General features: G+C 44.8%; 1 protein-coding gene across 1 annotated transcript in view; it reads right to left on the bottom strand.

Moving 5' to 3' along the window:
* Window positions 1-15,781, bottom strand: part of FYTTD1 (forty-two-three domain containing 1) — a 46,247-nt gene extending 30,466 nt beyond the window's left edge. Inside the window, exons 1-4 of the mRNA XM_069726991.1 lie at window positions 15,598-15,781; window positions 12,859-12,984; window positions 12,666-12,775; window positions 6,162-6,268 (exon numbers count right to left, since the gene is read on the bottom strand). Of these exons, the coding sequence (XP_069583092.1) occupies window positions 6,162-6,268; window positions 12,666-12,775; window positions 12,859-12,984; window positions 15,598-15,643 (389 nt within the window). The 5' untranslated portion in view covers window positions 15,644-15,781. The remainder of the gene's footprint in view (window positions 1-6,161; window positions 6,269-12,665; window positions 12,776-12,858; window positions 12,985-15,597) is intronic.
* Between the last annotated feature and the right edge of the window lie 5,697 nt (window positions 15,782-21,478).

The following is a 21,478-nucleotide window of genomic DNA, read 5'->3' as shown; positions in this document are numbered from 1 at the left end:
GGCATGTAGAGTCCATCCGTTCACCTTTTCTGCGTCACACAAAGACACAGACATAGATAAATCTCCGGGTCCGGATGGCATACACCCACGAGTACTAAGAGAACTAAGTAATGTAATAGATAAACCATTATTTCTTATTTTTAGGGACTCTATAGCGACAGGGTCTGTTCCGCAGGATTGGCGCATAGCAAATGTGGTGCCAATATTCAAAAAGAGCTCTAAAAGTGAACCTGGAAATTATAGGCCAGTAAGTCTAACCTCTATTGTTGGTAAAATATTTGAAGGGTTTCTGAGGGATGTTATTCTGGATTATCTCAATGAGAATAACTGTTTAACTCCATATCAGCATGGGTTTATGAGAAATCGCTCCTGTCAAACCAATCTAATCAGTTTTTATGAAGAGGTAAGCTATAGGCTGGACCACGGTGAGTCATTGGACGTGGTATATCTCGATTTTTCCAAAGCGTTTGATACCGTGCCGCACAAGAGGTTGGTACACAAAATGAGAATGCTTGGTCTGGGGGAAATTGTGTGTAAATGGGTTAGTAACTGGCTTAGTGATAGAAAGCAGAGGGTGGTTATAAATGGTATAGTCTCTAACTGGGTCGCTGCGACCAGTGGGGTACCGCAGGGGTCAGTATTGGGACCTGTTCTCTTCAACATATTCATTAATGATCTGGTAGAAGGTTTACACAGTAAAATATCGATATTTGCAGATGATACAAAACTATGTAAAGCAGTTAATACAAGAGAAGATAGTATTCTGCTACAGATGGATCTGGATAAGTTGGAAACTTGGGCTGAAAGGTGGCAGATGAGGTTTAACAATGATAAATGTAAGGTTATACACATGGGAAGAAGGAATCAATGTCACCATTACACACTGAATGGGAAACCACTGGGTAAATCTGACAGGGAGAAGGACTTGGGGATCCTAGTTAATGATAAACTTACCTGGAGCAGCCAGTGCCAGGCAGCAGCTGCCAAGGCAAACAGGATCATGGGGTGCATTAAAAGAGGTCTGGATACACATGATGAGAGCATTATACTGCCTCTGTACAAATCCCTAGTTAGACCGCACATGGAGTACTGTGTCCAGTTTTGGGCACCGGTGCTCAGGAAGGATATAATGGAACTAGAGAGAGTACAAAGGAGGGCAACAAAATTAATAAAGGGGATGGGAGAACTACAATACCCAGATAGATTAGCGAAATTAGTATTATTTAGTCTAGAAAAAAGACGACTGAGGGGCGATCTAATAACCATGTATAAGTATGTAAGGGGACAATACATATATCTCGCTGAGGATCTGTTTACACCAAGGAAGGTGACGGGCACAAGGGGGCATTCTTTGCGTCTGGAGGAGAGAAGGTTTTTCCACCAACATAGAAGAGGATTCTTTACTGTTAGGGCAGTGAGAATCTGGAATTGCTTGCCTGAGGAGGTGGTGATGGCGAACTCAGTCGAGGGGTTCAAGAGAGGCCTGGATGTCTTCCTGGAGCAGAACAATATTGTATCATACAATTATGTTCTGTAGAAGGACGTAGATCTGGGGATTTATTATGATGGAATATAGGCTGAACTGGATGGACAAATGTCTTTTTTCGGCCTTACTATGTTACTATGTATGTTACAGTGGTTGGAACCAAAGATCTCAAATCTGGACTCACAAGACCAAAGCACAGAGTTCCACTGGTCTAATGTCCATTCCTTGTGTTTTTTAGCCCAAACAAGTCTCTTCTACTTGTTGCCTGTCCTTAGCAGTGGTTTCCTAGCAGCTATTTTACCATGAAGGCCTGCTGCACAAAGTCTCCTCTTAACAGTTGTTGTAGAGATGTGTCTGCTGCTAGAACTCTGTGTGGCATTGACCTGGTCTCTAATCTGAGCTGCTGTTAACCTGCGATTTCTGAGGCTGGTGACTTGGATAAACATCCTCAGAAGCCGAGGTGACTCTTGGTCTTCCTTTCCTGGGGTGGTCCTCATGTGAGCCAGCTTCTTTGTAGCGCATGATGGTTTTTGCCACTGCACTTGGGGACAATTTCAAAGTTTTCCCAATTTTTCGGACTGACTGACCTTCATTTCTTAAAGTAATGATGGCCACTCGTTTTTCTTTACTTAGCTGCTTTTTCTTGCCATAATACAAATTCTAACAGTCTATTCAGTAGGACTATCAGCTGTGTATCCACCAGACTTCGGCACAACACAACTGATGGTCCCAACCCCATTTATAAGGCAAGAAATCACACTTATTAAACATGACAGGTCACACCTGTGAAGTGAAAACCATTCCCGGTGACTACCACTTGAAGCTCATCAAGAGAATGCAAAGAGTGTGCAAAGCCGTCATCAAAGCAAAAGGTGGCTACTTTAAAGAACCTAGAATACAAGACATAATTTCAGTTGTTTCACACTTTTTTGTTAAGTATATAATTCCACATGTGTTAATTCATAGTTTTGATGCCTTCAGTATGAATGTACAATTTTCATAGTCATGAAAATACAGAAAAATCTTTAAAGGGAATCTGTCATCCCCAAAATCGATGGTGAGGTAAGCTCACCAGCATCAGGGGCTTATCTACAGCATTCTTTAATGCTGTAGATAAGCCCCCGATGTAACCTGAAAGAGGAGAAAAAGACATTAGATTATACTCACCCAGGGGTGGTCTCGCTGCGGTCTGGTCAAATGGGTGTCTCAGGTCCGCTCTGGCGCCTCCCATCTTCATTCCATGACGTCCTCTTCTGGTCTTCACGCCGTGGCTCCGGTGCAGGTGTACTTTGTCTGCCCTGTTGAGGGCAGAGGAAAGTACTGCAGTGCGCAGGCGCCGGAAAGGTCAGAGAGGCCCGGCGCCTGCGCACTGCAGTACTTTCCTCTGCCCTCAACAGGGCAGACAAAGTACGCCTGCCCCAGAGCCGCGGCATGAAGACCAGAAGAGAACGTCATGGAATGAAGATGGGAGGCGCCGGAGAGGACCTGAGACACCCATTTGACCAGACCGCAGCAGGACCGCCCCTGGGTGAGTATAATCTAACATCTTTTTCTCCTCTTTCAGGTAACATCGGCGGCTTATCTACAGCATTACAGAATGCTGTAGATAAGCCCCTGATGACGGTGAGCTTACCTCACCATCGATTTTGGGTGTGACAGGTTCCCTTTAAATGAGGTGTGTCCAAACTTTTGGTCTGTACTGTATATCAAACAGAACATTGCCTAGACTGGATGCAATTGCATTCATTCATTTCTCAGTTCAAGGTAAGAAAGTATAATGTAACAAAAACCTAATTCACTGACAGCAAACAAAAAGCACAAAATACACTGCTCAAAAAATAAAGGGAACACTAAAATCCCACATCCTAGATATCACTGAAAGATATATTCAAGTTGTAAATCTTTATTCAATACATAGTGGAATGTGTTGAGAACAATAAAACCTAAAAATGATCAAGGTAAATCACAACTAATATCCCACGGAGGTCTGGAGTTGGAATAATGCTCAAAATCAAAGTGGAAAATGAAGTTACAGGCTGATCCAACTTCAGTGGAAATGCCTCAAGACAAGGAAATGATGCTCAGCAGCGTGTGGCCTCCACGTGCCTGTATGACCTCCCTACAACGCCTGGGCATGCTCCTGATGAGGCGGCGGATGGTCTCCTGAGGGATCTCCTCCCAGACCTGGACTAAAGCATCCGCCAACTCATGGACAGTCTGTGGTGCAATGTGAAGTTGGTGAATGGTGCGAGACATGATGTCCCAGATGTGTTCAATCAGATGCAGGTCTGGGGAACGGGCGGGCCAGTCCATAGCTTCAATGCCTTCATCTTGCAGGAAATGCTGACACACTCCAGCCACATGAGGTCTGGCATTGTCCTGCATTAGGAGGAACCCAGGGCCAACCGCACCAGCATATGGTCTCACAAGGGGTCTGAGGATCTCATCTTGGTACCTAATGGCAGTCAGGTTACCTCTGGCGAGCACATGGCTGTGCGGCCCTCCAAAGAAATGCCACCCCACACCATTACTGACCCACTGCCAAAGGATGCTGCAGGCAGCAGATCGCTCTCCACGGCGACTCCAGACTTTGTCACATGTGCTCAGTGTGAACCTGCTTTCATCTCTAAAAAGCACAGGGCGCCAGTGGCGAATTTGCCAATCCTGGTGTTCTGTGGCAAATGACAAGCGTCCTGCACGGTTGTTGGGCTGTGAGCACAACCTCCATCTGTGGACGTCAGGCACGCAGACCATGCTCATGGAGTCAGTTTCTAACCGTTTGTGCAGACACATGCACATTTGTGGCCTGCTGGAGGTCATTTTGCAGGGCTCTGGCAGTGCTCCTCCTGTTCCTGCTTGCACAAAGGCTGAGGTAGCCATCCTGCTGCTGGGTTGTTACCCTCTTACTGCCCCCTCCACGTCTCCTGGTAGCGCCTCCAGCCTCTACGCTGACAGACACAGCAAACTTTCTTTCCATAGCTCGCAGTGATATGTCATCCTGGATGAGCTGCACTACCTGAGCCACTTGTGTGGGTTGTAGAGTCCATCTCATGCTACCATGAGTGTGAAAGCACAACCAACATTCAAAAGTGACCAAAACATCAGCCAGAAAGCATTGGTACTGAGATGTGGTCTGTGGTCCCCACCTGCAGAACTCTTTTAGGCCAGTCCTAAAGGCCTCCCCATACTGTAGCGCTGTCTCCTGCACGGCACACGGACTGCACACGGACAGTGTCCGTGTGCGATACGTGTTTTACACGGACCCATTGACTTTAATGGGTCCGTGTAATCCGTGCGCTCCCACGAACACTGACATGTCTCCGTGTTTTGCACACGGACACACGGTCCGTGAAAACATGCTGACATGTTCAGAGACACATTGATTTCAATGTGTCTACGTGAGTCAGTGTCTCTGGTACGTGAGGAAACTGACACCTCACGTTCCGGAGGCACTGACGTATGAAACCGGCCTTATTGAGTGTGTCTTGATAATTGCCAATAATTTCCATCTGTTGTCTATTCCATTTGCACAACAGCATGTGAAATTGATTGTCAAACAGTGTTGCTTCCTAAGTGGACAGTTTGATTTCACAGAAGTTATATTCTGTTGTTACTTTTATTTTTTGTATGCAAATTGCCTCTTCTGAGAAAAAGAGGACAAACTCTATAGCGCCACTTGTTGGAAGTAGCTATCCTACAAGTCACAATCAACCCTTTAACGAGTCGTGCAATATGACAACAGGTGGCGCTATAGAGTTTAAAGGTACCTTCACACTGAGCAACTTTAGAACGAGAACGACAACGATCCGTGACGTTGCAGCGTCCTGGATAGCGATCTCGTTGTGTTTGACACGCAGCAGCGATCAGGATCCCGCTGTGACATCGCTGGTCGTAGCTAGAAGTTTGGAACTTTATTTGGTCGTCAGGTCGGCGTGATTCGTCATGTTTGACAGCAAAAGCAACGATGCCTGCAATGTTTTTTCATGGAGCTAACAACCAGCGAGAACGATAAGTACGTCACTTGATCGCTCCTGCATCTTTCTGCTGTTGCCGTGTTTGACGTCTCCTAGCGACCTAAACAGCGACGCTGCAGCGATCGGCTCGTTGTCTATATCGCTGCAGCGTCGCTTAATGTGACGGTACCTTAAGTCCTCTTTTTCTCGAAGAGGCAATTTGCATATTATATTTCCAGAGGAGCATTGCACGGCGAATAAGACTCCTTACCTTGACAAGCCAGAGATGGTATGTCACTCTCCATAAGGAGAAACGATACCCTTTATTTTTTGAGCAGTGTATATTAGAAAGTCATGTATATTAGCTGTGCTGTTTCAGTTCTGTACAGTGAACTCCTGACTGCCATTGGAGCTGCACAGATGATCAGTGGAGGTGTTGAACCCTACTGGTCTTAGACAGCGATGGCCTAATGTCTTGCTAGGTCATCAATATAAATCTTGGAACATCCCTAAAACATAGGATAGTTGAACAGTACTTACTAGTCATATGTGCGTCCTGGAATGTATCTGCAGACATGATGGCATTGCCACCACTCACCACCTAATGCTGATGTGAGTGGCACTAGAACACCCCAAGTTATTTGCACAAAACCCGGAAAACAGTTGTCTAAAGGTGTTTTGTTTATTTTGATCACTAAAAGTCAGTGTCAAATATAACTTACCTATTAAAAGGAAATCTGTGCAATGCTGTGGGGGACTTGCTTGCCAAATCCATTGGCCTAGAAAAGTTATTTTTTCTCCTAAAGGGCAGCCGCTGTGGTGTTGAATACTACAAAGGTAAAAGAATAAAGTAGTCAAGAGGGTTCCGATAGTTGTAAAAAATAAATAACACCAACTTAGCAGAGCATTTTACTTTACAGTTTAGATTCTGCTAAATTTTTAACAGAAACTAATAAATGTTAGGATTGTGTCACTATTTAGACTGGATGTACAGCTCGCCCAGGGCTCAATGTATGAGGCAGGTTATCGACAGGGACACGTCAGGGCTTCATTGTCTTTTTTCCCCTCCAATTTGTATTAGTCCCCTTAGTGGACTTGAACCTGAGTACAACTTTAGTATTGTAGCGTACTAAAATTCACTTGTGTCCTACGACTGAGCGTAAGGTCACGTTCACAAACTCAGAATTTGTAAGCCAAAACCAGGAGTGGGTGTAAAATGCAGAACTGTTGCTCGTGTTTCTACTGTACGTTTCCTCTGATTTTTCCACTCCCGATTTTGGCTTACAAATACTGATGTAAAAATATTGACTGTGAACGTGACTTCAAAGGAATAATACCATTACCATGGCAGACAAGAAGGCATTCAGAAGGCCCATGGCTGCCATGGCAACCCATTGCCAAGCAGTGATTGTACCGTACAGAGGGCCGATGGTCTTGGAAACCTTTAAGATGCTATTATATGTGAAAGCTGCATTTAATAGGTTAAACTTATGAGATTGAACCTTGCTCAGATCTCACTCGTCATTTTCGAGTGCCAGATATGTAAGGCTATGTGCCCATGAGGAGCAATAGCGTTTCGGAGGCAGCATATTTTCGCTGTGTTCGGATCACGCACTCCAATCTGCATGTTCTTAGTAAACCATGTGGATTTAACGCATCTAATTAGTGGCAATGGGGTAAACTACCCAGCGGTGACTAGTGTCTCCACTGCTGAAATTACCATGCTGCGGCTCATAAACGAGTACCCACCGTCGGGTTTACACAATAGAAGCAGAGTGGGTATGGGACTTTTATAAACCCAATCCACTGCGCTTGCAATGTAAAATTCAGGCGTTTATGACGCAGCGCAAATGTGCTATTCCTGATCGTGGGCAAGCAGCCTTACACAACAGACACCATCGCTGAACGGTGCAAGCTTAGCTCCCGAGTCTGCTGAGATAGTGATCATTCACGGCCACAGTATATGGACGGCAGAGATTTCTAAATGGTTAAAAGGATGAGTAGTGCTGCAATGGGAAAAGAAAAATTGATAGACTGATGATAATTTGTCATCTGGTTTTCAATCAGGTACAAAGCAAAAAGATTCTGTAAAAACCATTGTCCGAACGCTTAAATTGTAGCCCGTCATGATGGGCAAAGACATTATTTATTGAGAGAATAAGGTGTGATACCCCATAGGTATGACAAGTACTGGTGGCCACACGCAACAGAAATTTCTAATTTGGTTTTCAAATTGATTGTTAATTGAGAATCATTTAGCCTTTAACAACCAATGTGAAAATTGCGCCAATATGTGGCTTTCGGCCACTGCTACAGTTTGGGTATGCAATTTACTTCTCTACTTGAACGTGTCTAAACAATGCTTCATGTTAGGTTCTAAAGAAGAACAGAAAACTGTACAGAGGCCCCGATCGTGACTGAGGTAGGAAAGGGCGTGAATAATCAAAAGGCAAAAACAGAACTCAATTTGCTTTTTCATGGAGAAGACCATACAAACCAAGAGACAGCAAATGGGCTCCATGGAATGGTTTGCTCCCATTACTCATAAATGTCTTAGATGTGGTGTATTATTGTTTTTTTGTGTCTATAGTCTATATTTGTGACTGTGGACTAAGGGTACCCATACACTTTAGATCTCATTCAGATGTCCCTGTTGCACCCGTTTTGTATCACAGATACAATTATAACCTATGGTACTCTTCACAGGTCTGTGTTTTATCACAAGCTGGATGTCCATGCAACACTCATGGAGACATTTCCACTTTCTTCCCACCATCACAAATTATTATTATTATTTATTGTTATAGCGCCATTTATTCCATGGCGCTTTACATGTAAGGAGAGGTATACATAATAAAAACAAGTACAATAATCTTAAACAATACAAGTCATAACTGGTACAGGAGGAGAGAGGACCCTGCCCGCGAAGGCTCACAATCTACAAATGAAAAGAACCAATGCAAGTCTATGGGTCCCTGAAACAAAACACACCACATGGGAGGCATCTGTGTGTTGTACGAATTTAACATTGCTAGGAGAAGCATTGCAATTTATTTATATATCCATCTGTGAAAATCACTAATGGTAAAAACAGACGGGTCATTCCATAACAAGTGATCCAAATATGAATATTTTTTTCACCTGACTTCTTTAGATTTTTTTTTATTTTTTATCATCAAGTACAACTTTAGTTAATTACAAATTAAAAGTTTTGAATTTTTTCTTCATTAGTTAATTTTTTACAGACTTCTAAAGTTTTGAAAAAGAACGAATTTTGGCTTCGTATGGCTTTACTTTTTTTTTTTTTATCATATCTCGGGTTAGAATTAAGATAAAGAGGTGGGAGAGGCATAATTTTTCTCAGAACGGTAGCGGCTTTCGTTTGATATGTAACAAGACTATGTTTCTTTATATTTTGTTTTGGAGAAATCAAATTCAAAATTTTGATGCGCAATTGTGAATAAAAGTAAGTTTTAAAATTGTGAAAACATGCATGTGTGTTACTTGTGTTCTTGTTTATATTTTTACAGGGACTCAACTTGGGACCTATCACATTATTTTTTTTTTTTTGAAGCCTTGAATCATCTGATTTTATGTTTGTGTGAGTTTCTTCCCTTTTTCTTTTCAAATTACAACTTACTGAATTCAACATTTATATGCAACAATAAAGAAACACAAAACAAATACCGAAGTGCCAGAATAAATACATCTTAATCATCATAACACAACTTGCTCAGCATTTTCAACCTGAATGCATTGAACAAACCAAAAGAAAAAAGCTGATCACATCCTCAAGTGTGATTTTCCAAATACAGTCTCATCCTAATTCTATGTTAAAAACAAGATTAAAAGAACCAATATTTTTACCACCTATTTATACATGTAACATTTTTTTTTCTAGTCTATGACTAAACATGTCATTTATGAAGTGTTTAAGAAGAATAGTACAGTAGTTAAATCCTTGTTCTATAAAATATGAACTAATCAAACAATTAATAGTAGGTTTTTACACTGGCCTTGTATCATCAATGTGTGCCTTTTAGTGGGTGAAATGTAATCTTGTCCATAAGCGCTCACTAGCAATGGCCAATTCCTTTTGTGTCAGATTATGTACGGCCCGTCATGGCGTTCGGCTCCACCTGAGTCAATATCTGATTTTTGTTCACTTTTAGGGTATGTGTACACGTTCAGCTTTTCGCGATAAAACCGCATTAGAAACCGCAGACATATGCATCCTATCATTTAGAATGCATTCTGCAATTTTTGTGCACATGATGCGTTTTTTTTTCCCGCGAAAAAAACGCATCGCGGTAAAAAAAAGCAGCATGTTCATTAATTTTGCGGATTTTCTGCGTTTTTAACGCTATTCTATACATTTGGAAAAAACGCACCAAAAACGCATGCGGATTTCTGGCAGAAATGTCTGGTTTTTGTCAGGATAATTTCTGCAAGAAATCCTGACGTGTGCACATACCCTTAAAATGTCTGGATTTCTTGGATACACAAAGGACGGCGCTGGACCAGAAGGTGCAAAAAAGTCACTTCTACTTCTTAATTTTCACAATCTCTGGAGAGTACAGTAGCCGCCAGCGCCGATCATATTCACAGGTCACATCACCAGTTCTGTCATCCATTGCCAATCTTGTGCCGTCTTCTACCACGTCATGGACTTCATTGTCTTTGCTGAATGAAAAAATACTTGTTTTTATTTCTGTTTCACTACATGGGATGACAGTCCGGTATTGCCGAGTCCCTTTGATGGGTTCTGCTTCCTGTAACCGAGGTTTTCACAAACTCTCCTCCTCTTCGTAGTCCTGGTTTGTACAATACATGAACTGGATGTTAAAGGGAACCTGTCACCAGTGTTTTTGCCTATCAACTAAAAATATCATCTAATAGAGTGTGAGCTATACATTCCCCAACTACTTGTGAAACCCCCCCGACTCCCCATGAATCCCCCATAAGAACCTTTTATATTGCTCCCGCTCTGTATGGAAATATCCTCAGTCCGGTCCGATGGGTGTTGGTTCTGGCCCCTCTCCCCACCCCAAATCGGCGTGCTGTACGCATTCCGTTCTGTGAATAGCGTTGTTCGCGTACAGGTCCCGCGCGTGCGCCTTCAAATTGCCTCCTGCGCGTGCACAGTATGCTTTGCCCAACTGCGGGCAAAGCCGAAAAGCATTAGTACGCATGCACCGGTAAACTACGTCCCGGAACACAGCGAAAGACTTCAGGGACATAGTACTTCCGGAGCATGCGCACTAATGCTTTTTGGCTTTGCTCGCAGTTGGCAAAGCATACTGCGCACGTGGCAATGTGAAGGCGCACGCGCGGGACCTGTACGCAAACAACGCTATTCACAGAACGGAATGCGTACAGCACGCCGATTTGAGGTGGGGAGTGGGGCCAGAACCAACGCCCATCGGACCGGACCGAGGATATTTCCATACAGCACGGGAGCAATATAAAAGGGTCTTATGGGGGATTCATGGGGAGTCGGGGGGGTTCACAAGTAGTTGGGGAATGTATAGCTCACACACTATTAGATGATATTTTTAATTGATAGGCAAAAAAACTGGTGACAGGTTCCCTTTAAGAATATTTTCCTCACTCCATTTGAACAGTTGCCTGGGTTTTCAGATTTGGTGTGAATATGGCCTCTGGAGGCTGGAGCTGCTGCCTGTCATCTGCTCTTCAGTCACTGTCTACCCCTGCTCATTCTCAGCCCTAACAAAGCTGTCTCCTCTGTCCTCTCCTGCTTCTACGCTGTAACATAATAAAATAATAAAGTAATATCGAAAAATCATGGATTATTTGGTAAATATAGATCCCACACTTTTAGACCACAGGCTGAACAGATCTGAATTCAAGATTTTCGAACTGACACTGTAGTATTTTTATTTTTTAAATATGATTCCATCACGATCCCAGCTTGTATTTTGGTACAGATGTGGCTAGGAGCATAGCAAGCACATGTGCAGTTTTTGAAATTTTTAAATGAATGTTTTTTTTCAGAAATGCGTTTTAAAGTTTTGCGTTTGCATGGGTAAAATATTATCAAAGATACTCTTGTGACATATCTGGTGAAAGCCTGTACAGTTCTGAGTAAAATGGTGTTTATTTTGTTTCTCTATCTTTTTTCTAGCCTGAGTTATGAGGAGAAATGTAAAGGCAAGCAACACCGAAATTCGCACTTTTTCCGAACTTTAGAAAAAAAAAAAAAGATATGTAGAATTTTTTTTTCTTCACATTTTGCATTCTCTGACACACTATTACCAAATAACAAAATCTCAAAAGAATTAAAAATATAGGGGTGAAAATCATTGGTTCACTTGACATGGAATGACCCGGACCCACAGACTGTACACTGATAGCACCGGTACCATTTTTTCACGTACGAGTTTAAACACGGACATGTGAATGAGGGCTTAGCCATCTCTACCGACTAACCTACACAAGCACACTGAGCTGAGGAACCCTGGTAGCAGCTTATCTGCTTGAAGAACAAATGGATCAGGCTTTGAAATTCAACAAGCCCCATACTTCTTTCTTCCCAAAAATGATGACTTGGAAGCCCCCATACATACATTAGATGGTGATTTGGTCCTGATGAAAACAGCATATTTACCTATGACCTACGGGTATAAGGTTAATCTGCAGGTAGACACGTTCCAATACTGCCCGGCTGCCTGACTGAAGAAAATGAACTAAATTAATTCCGTGAGCAGCTGGCAGTCAGTGTGCCGAGGTTTGCTTGCCGCCACCGCTCACCATATAATGATCAGTGTTGTGAGTGGCAACTGTAGCCACTTCGTGCACGTCCCTATGACTGAAAGTGGTGACTCAAAGGAGAAAATAGGTTCATTTTCTCCCTCTGGCCGCACTTTCAGTAAGGGTAGCCTTTTAATGAAATGTAAGCAGTTCTTCTTTGTTTGATGGCTTGTAAGTATCCATCATCCTCTTGGATTACATTCAAGAGGTTTTCAATGGGGTTCAGGTCTGGAGATTGGGCTGCCCATGACAGGGTTTTGATGTGGTGGTCTCTTAATTTTTGTCAGAGCTGTATATATATCTTATAAAACACAGAACTTTTCCACATTCTAATAAAACAGCAGACACTATAGCACAGATAAGTGACAACATTGTCCAAGATGTTAGCTGCCCACAATAATGAAAATTATATATCAAAATCTGAAAAGGTAAAAGAGAAGAGGAGAATATATTACTCTCATGCGAAGAGAACGATTTAAAGGACTAAATCCACTCCAGGTGGACATCCTGTGAAACCCTGGCTTGGCACCATATGGACGCTTCTGATATCCCATGTTTCCAGCACCTAGAAGAAAAGCATATCCAATAATCAACGACATCCTACGAACATGAAGAACAAGAACAGACCAGCACAGTATACAGGCATACCCGGCTGGCGATGAGCACCCCACTTTCCCTTGTTACTTCTGAATTGCTGGAAATAATTTGATTGTGAACCTCCATTGAACATCGCCTGGCTCTGCTGTTCTTGCTTATTTAACCTGATAATGTCGTCTGCAGGAAAAAAGAGAAAAATCAAATTGTGTCACTGAACAGTAAAAAATAACGTAACACAGGATTGAGCCCAGAAAGCTGGAAACTACAATTATTTATGTTTATGTATAACTACCACATCCATGGTAGCATCACTTTTAGGAATTACATAACCTTTTAGGCTGTTTTATCTGGACACTACTACGCTATGGTTATATACACAGCATTTACTATTGGTCACTGGCATTAGCTGGCGGGCATCACAAAGAAACACAAATAGCATGCAGGACTCTGCCTGGGAAGGAACTGCAGAGCCCAGATCTCGGGATCGCTAGGGGTCCCAGCAGTCAGATACTCAATGATCAGCACCTTCGGCCTGGGACAGCTCATATAATCCCACGGTATGCAGTATCATCTCTACGCCGATGACACGCAGATCTACCTATCCGGACCTGACCTCACTCCTTACTTACCAAAATCCCACAATGTCTGTCTGCCATTTCATCTTTCTTTTCTGTTTGCTTTCTAAAACTGAACATGTACAAAACACAGTTCATCATCTTTCCCCCTTCTCACTCTACCCCTCCACGAAACCTATCCATCAATGTCAATAGCTTCTCACTTTCCCCAGTCCCGCATACTTGGTGCCTCGGGGTGATCCTCGACTCTGCCCTCTCTTTAAAGCCTCATATGCAAGCCCTTGCCTCCTCCTGCCAACTCAAACTTAAAAATATTTCCCGGATCCGTGCTTTCCTTGACCATGAAACCGTAAAAATGCCAGTGCACGCCCTCATCATCTCCCGCCTCGATTACTGCAACCTCCTACTCTCTGGCCTCCCCTCCAGCACCACTCCAAACCATTCTACACTCTGCTGCCCGACTAATCCACCTGTCTCCCCACTATTCCCCAGCCTCTCCCCTATACCAAGCCCTTCACTGGCTTCCTATTGTCCAGAGGCTCCAGTTTAAAACCCTTACTATGACATATAAAGCCATCCACAACCTGTCTTCTCCATACATCTGTAACATCGTCTCCCGGTACTTACCTACACGCAACCTCCAATCCTCTCAAGATCCCCTCCTCTGCCCCCCTCTTATCTTTTCTTCCCACAACCGCATACAAGACTTCTCCCGAGCTTCCCCTATACTCTGGAACTCTCTACCCCAAAACATCAGACTCTTGCCTACCACGGAAACCTTCAAAAAGAACCTGAAGACTCACCTCTTCTGACAAGCCTACACCCTGCAGTGATCCTTAGCCTGCTGAACTGCCAAAGGACCAGCTCTACCCTCTCCTAGTGTATCCTCACCCATCCCCTGTAGACTGTGAGCACTCGCGGGCAGGGTCCTCTCTCCTCCTGTACTTTTGTGTGCCTTGTATTGCTCATGTTTATTGTACTTGTCTATATTTGCCCCTTTTCACATGTAAAGCGCCATGGAATAAATGGCGCTATAAAAATGTATAATAATAATCCCCTATTCTACATATGTAAAAGGGGAAGAGGGGTTAGTAAATGTAAAATTAAAAAAACTTTGTAATATATCTCAGAGAAATTTGCTGTTTTTACCTACTGGATTCATCTTTCATTCTCAAAATTCTGAGATGACTGTTGGTGCTCATACAAATCTATGGAGAACTGTCACTATTTTCGGTACAACTTGCAGCAGAATGTCAGGGTCAGCCTCTAAATCCTCCCCCTCTCCATAGAATTTTAAAAGCGCCAGCTGCCGTCCCCTATCTCAGTAATGGGAGTCTTTCTTCACTGAATACAGATTTTACCCATGACTGGAAGATGAATGATCAGCCCTGGTGGAGAATGAAGCAGATCTCTGATAAGATATATCACCGGTTTTTATGTTCATGTGTAGTACTGATTTGTGAAACAGAAAGTAAATGACGGTTTTAGTGATTTTTCAGGCTGCTGTCCTGTGTCAGCGTATGATTAATATGTGTGGATCCACAGCCTATCTAGCAAAGGCAAATTTAACGCCGTTGACTTGTCTTTTTTCGTTTAAAGAACCCACAGAAAATCCTGATTTTTCTAAAATTTGCTCTGGAAATTTTCTGCAGCAAATCTGACCAATGTGCATGTTGCTACAGGAGAATCGAGCAAAATCACTGTCATTAACGCATGCAGAAATAGCTGACAATGCGCCTTATCATTGGTGCGGGTATTAAAAGGATATCAAACCCAAGGCCAAAGTCAGATGTCGAGACCCGCCGTCCGAGCGCGGGACACACGGCCAGGGCTGATGACGGGTCTCCGGATCTGAACTCACCCCCTTATATAAGGCAGTGTGACATTGTGATCCATGTACAGACAGTGAAATACGCCTGAACATACCAAGAAATAAAATACCGTATACCCCGTGTTAAGTGTGGACACCGCCGGTAGCCCACATTACCTATATGGGTCCAGGTCACTGATAAAGTCAGAACTAGGGGAAGCTGGCTGACAACGAGTCCTGGAAGGACAGAAGTTGGCAGAATCCGGGCATTCTCCATCTTAGAGGGAAGCTCCTAAGCCACTAGCAGAGATTAGTGCTACACAGGGAACATGCCGGCTCCCCTCACACACAGGAGCCCACGGCCAAGCTCAGTAAACAGACAGTTGTGGGAGACAAGTTCCTTACCGAGCGACATATCAATCTTGTCAATGTCGGATGCAGACGGCACCATGTCGGTCACCGTCAGTACAATGCGTCCTGCACAAGTCGGCAGCGCCCCGTGCACCGTCCAGTAGAAGCCGCACTAATTAATATGAAGCAGCGACGGGTGACTAGGCCCGAGCTCCGCTCACTGAGAGACCCGCTGCGTCAGGTGACGTCCGGCGTGACGCCGCAGCACTACGCAGCAGACATCTTTGGTGAGGCAGGATCACGTCAGTCACGTACCCTGAGCTGTTGCGTGGGAGGAGGTGACGCTGCCTCCTTCCATTCCAGCTCGCAGTGTGTGGAGCGTCGGGGCCTGTGCCTCATGCTTGTGCTGTGCGCGCCTCACATTCGGGTTCTAGCTGTCACTGCAGATTCACTCCGTTTCCGGATATTCGTTGGCTGCCGGTCACGTACAGTCACCGTGATACCCTCACATATTGGGCTGTGTGCACACATTGTTCTGGTGGATTCCAGCCCAACAAAACCGCTGTCAAAAATAAACAGCGCACAGCACACTGCTGATAAAAGTTGGTTCTGGAGATAAGGGCCGGTTTTAGACTAAGGCTACGTTCACATTGGCGTTCCGCCAATGTGCGTCGCTGTTGCGCCGGCGACGCAGCGGCGACGCGCCCCTATGTTTAACATAGGGGACGCGTGCGTTGTTTTGGTGGCGTTTTTCGCCACGTGCGTCGTTTCCGACGCTAGCGTCGGACGCAAGAAAATGCTACATTGTAGCATTTTCTGTGCGTCCGATTTTCGTCAAAAACGACGCACGCGTCGCAAAACGCGCGCGTTTTTGCGCGCGTTTGCGCACGTTTTTACGTGCGTCGCGCGTTGCGTCGCTGACGCAGGGCGGCGCAACGCTAGTGTGAACCTAGCCTAAGGCTATTTTCACACTAGCGTTTTTTGACGTACGTCGCAATGCGTCGTTTCGGAGTAAAAACACATCCTGCAAAGTTGCCCGCAGGATGCGTTTTTTTCTCCATAAACTTTCATTAGCGACGGATGCGTCGTGTTTTGGCGGACCGTCGGCACAAAAAAAGTTCCATGTAACGTTTTTTGGTGTGCCGAGTCCGCCATTTCCGACCGCGCATGCGTGGCCGGAACTCCGCCCCCTCCTCCCCGGACCTTACAATGGGGCAGCGGATGTGTTGTAAAATTGCATCCGCTGCCCACGTTCTTTTTTTTCGCAGTTTGCGTCTGTACGCTGGGCCCACGCTACTGTGAAAGTAGCCTAACGGGGCGCTGGGCAATTTAAAGTGGGGCTCCAAATGCTCAGATAGTCCACACCACACACAATCATTTCTGTTGTATTGACATGCGCTGAGTTAAGGCTGTTAAACTAGCGCAGTGGACAATAATGAAGTTGTTTCCCGGCCTCTTACACCATCGGAGGAAGAATGTTTGACCTCTTTCACACTTCCGTCTTTCAGCTCCCGTCGAGATACGTCGATTTTTGAGAATGCAGACTAGTGTCCTGCAAATGACTTTGCTCAACTAATGGTTCTACAAGAAATCTTTTGTGAAAAACAGATAAATAAATTTACAGATGTGGACAAAATTGTTGGTACCCTTCTGTTAAAGAAAACCCCACAGTAGTCCCTGAAATAACTTGAAACTGAAAAGTATTTTTCAATTTATAAGTATGTCAACTAACGAAATCAGACATTGGTTTTGAATTAGGCTTCTTTCACACTTCCGTCTTTTGTCTCATGTCGAAATCAGTCGATTTTTGAAAATGCAGGATCCTGCATTTTCCCATAGACTTGTATTAGCGACGGATTGTGACGGATGGCCATCCGTTTCATCCGTCGTGCACTGGATCCATCGGAAAATAGCGGTCCGTCGTTGAGAGAAAACGTTCAGAGGAACGTTTTTCTGCCCGTTGGAAAATCGGTCAGCGATGGGTCCTGCGCTGTCCATCGTCGGCTATAATGGAAGCCTATGGACGCAGGATCTGTCGCTGACTGTCACACACAAGAATCCAGCGACGTTTTTTCCCTCTGAGCATGCCCGGAAGGATTTTCAAGTCCGGGAAAAAGGCTTTCTCTCTCCCCCTCTCCCTCTCTCTCTCCCTCTCTCGTCCCCGGATATTAGAATCTTGGAATTTCTCCATTCAAATTGTGTCAACAACACAAACGACACATCCGTCATTACACTGGATGCGTCACACACGTTTTCACTATTTTCGTGACGTCTGTCAATACGTCATTTTACTACACAATGACGCACAGCACAAGACGGAAGTGTGAAAGAGGCCTTAGGTACAGATAGTCCTCAATACAGTATAATGCAGGGTCCATATAGTATAATGTACTGACCATGGTGGTTGATAGAGTATAATGCAGCCCTCCTAGAGCATACTGCATCCCCCTTCAGAGTATAATGCAGCCCCCTCATAGAGTATAATTCCCCTCAGAATATAATGTAGCCCCCCTCATACAACATAATGCAGTCACCCCACACACAGTATAATGCAGCCCTCCCCCACAGTATAGTGAATCCACCCCACAGTATAATGCATCCCCCCAAACAGTATAGTGCAGCCCCCACACACAAAGTATAATGCAGCCTCCCCACATAAACAGTATAGTGCAGTCCCCACACACAGTATAATGCAGCTCCCCTCACACACAGTATAATGCAACCTCTCCACATACACAGTGTAGTGCAGTCCCCTCACACACAGTATAATGCACCCCCACTCACAGTATAATGCAGCCCCCACACACAGTATAATGCAGCCTCCCCACATACACAGTTTAGTGCAGTCACCTCACTCACAGTATAATGCAGCCCCCCCACACACACAGTATAGTGCAGCCTCCCCACATACAGTATATTGCAGCCCCCCACACACAGAATAATGCAGCCTCCCCACATACACAGTATAATGCAGGCCCCCACGCACAGTGTAATACAGCCTCCCCACAGACACAGTAAAAGGCAGCCTCCCCACATACACAGTATAGTGCAGTCCCCACACACACATATATACACACACACACACACACACAATACTTACCTCTCCTCTTTGTTCCCCTGCTGCTCTGGCTTCTGCAGAGTGTCTCATCAGCTCCTCTTCTGGCACACGTGTGTCAGAGTAAGAGTGACAGGAGAGGGATTGTCATCTGACGCCCTCTCCTCCATCACTGCTTTCAGCTGTATCTGCATCTGTGATGATGATAAGTTAAATGCGCAATGCAGGAGGGGGGCGGCGCCGCCGGGCCCCTCTTACCCCAGGCCCCATAACGGCCACGTGGTGTGCTGCTATTAGCGGCACGCCACTGGCTGCCCCTAAAGAAGCAGGGCCCTACACAGCTGCCTGGTCTGCCTGCCCCTAACGCTGGCCCTTCTGGAGACCTGCAGACAGTTTGTACATCGGACTATGATACATGGCTTTTTTTAGGCCATGTTCACATATTCAGTATTTGGTCAGTATTTTACCTCAGTATTTGTAAGCCAAAACCAGGAGTGGGTGATAAATGCAGAAATGGTGACGTGTTCCTATTATACTTTTCCTCTGATTGTTCCACTCCAGATTTTGGCTTACAAATACTGAGGTAAAAAACTCACCAAATACTGACCGTGTGCATGTGTCCTAAATCGTTGTCAGCAGATGAAATGGGCCATGGACATTAATACACCATACAGTGTTTGCTGAGCGAGCCTGAGGCCAGGTTTCAATGTCATTCTATGAAAGCATCTTTCTGGCTCTCATAGACTTGCATTGAGAGCTTGTGATGTAGCTTCAAACTTCCGGCCAGTCACACGTTGCAGCCACAAGATGGCGCCGCAGGACCTGGTCAATGTTGATAAGAGGTGAAGACGTCAGAGGGTGAGTATAAGGGTATGAGCACACGTTGCGGATTTCCTGCGGATCCGCAGCTTTTTTTACCATGCAGAAACACTGCAGATCCACAAGTGATTTTCAGTACAATGTGAATCAATGGAAAAAAAAATGCTGTGCTAATGGTGCAGAAAACTCCGCACTGAAAATGCTGCGGGTTAAAAGAAGGAGCTTGTAATTTATTTGTGCGGATCTGCAGCGTTTCTGCACCCATTGACTTGCATTGAGTCAGGGACATCCGCAGCAAAACCGCAGATCTAAAAAAGATCTTCGGTTTTGCTGTGAGAAACGCTGCAGATTGGGAGGGGGGAAGAGAGTGTGGGTGGAGACTGTGTGTGTGGGCGGAGACTGTGTGTGTACGGGGAAGATGTGCATGTCTGTGTGCGGCGATCGCGAAGGTCTGCGGGGATCGCGGGGCTGTCGGGCGTCTGTGCGAGGCTGTTAGGCGTCTACGCCGGGCTGTCGGGCGTCTGCGGCGGGCTGTCGGGGGTCTGTGCCGGGCTGTGGGGGGGTCTGTGCCAGGCTGTCGGGGGTCTGTGGCGGGCTGTCGGGAGTCTGTGGGGGGTCCTTGGGGGTGTGTGCGCGTGCAGGCATCGTCCGATGGGACTACAAGTCCCATCGGGCTATGCCTGCTACAGTGACAGTGATTAACACATTAGCCAATGATGGGACAGTAGTAGTCCCATCATCCGGCTAATGTGTTGAATGTAAAAAAAAAAAAAAACACGAACATACAACAGAACATACAACATACGACAGTACATACAACATATGACAGAACATACAACATATGACAGAACATACAACATATGACAGAACATACAACATATGACAGTACATACAACATATGACAGTACATACAACATATGACAGAACATACAACATATGACAGTACATACAACATATGACAGTACATACAACATATGACAGAACAAACATACATATATACATACAATACATACAATACATTCACACATTACATTATTACATTACATTATTACATTATTCTTTGGAATGCACTACCTAGGTTAATACGATTAATCCCCAATCCCCACAGTTTTAAGCGTGCCCTAAAAACTCATTTGTTCAGACTGGCCTACCGCCTCAACGCATTAACGTAACAATCCCTGTGTGGCCTATTTAAAAAAAAAAAAAAATGAATGTTCTCATTCACTTTATGCAGTTAATAGCCCTCTGTGTCTGTACTGCTACATACTTAGGCAGTTAACTGGTTCATGCAGCTTTACATGAACACCCGAGCCTCACACTATGGCTGGTCCGAATAACTAAAGCAATTGTTACCATCCACCTCTCGTGTCTCCCCTTTTCCTCATAGTTTGTAAGCTTGCGAGCAGGGCCCTCATTCCTCGTGGTATCTGTTTTGAACTGTATTTCTGTTATGCTGTAATGTCTATTGTCTGTGCAAGTCCCCTCTATAATTTGTAAAGCGCTGCGGAATATGTTGGCGCTATATAAATAAAAATTATTATTATATTATTATTACATACAATACATATGGAGCACCCCCAGACGCAGGGCCGCGGGTTACTCGGTACCGGTCCTCTCTGTCTCGGTGCTGGGGTTGTCACGGTGGCTGGACCCGGTCCGTGACCCTGCTAAGGGGCGTCCAATGAAAGGGTGATGAAAGTTTGTCAAGGGTTCGTGACGCCACCTGTGGTATTCGGTCAGGGTGACCGACGTTGCTTAGGGGTCCGCTGGGGTGATGGAATGGCAGCTGGATGGTATACCTTCCCACAGGTGAAGTATATCCCCAGGGCTTCCCGGTAGTGTAGGTGGCGATGATGTGAGGCGCAGTTAATAACGAGGACATAGGGTTGCAGTCTCTTTACCTTTTTACTGAAGACTTCGGGATCCGCAATCCAGAGCACTGCTAACTGGGCTGGCTGAGTCCGGCCGCTCCGAAGGCACATCCAGAGTTCCCTTTGCAGGTAAAAATCAGTGCCTACCAACTAGCGCCTGTGTGTTGTAGTCCTTCCCTGCTGAGCATTC

Source organism: Ranitomeya imitator, chromosome 5 (genome assembly GCF_032444005.1).
Source record: "Ranitomeya imitator isolate aRanImi1 chromosome 5, aRanImi1.pri, whole genome shotgun sequence".
Taxonomy (NCBI): domain Eukaryota; kingdom Metazoa; phylum Chordata; class Amphibia; order Anura; family Dendrobatidae; genus Ranitomeya; species Ranitomeya imitator.
The sequence above is the reverse complement of the archived record's forward strand: the minus strand, read 5'-3'. Positions and strand labels throughout refer to the sequence as shown.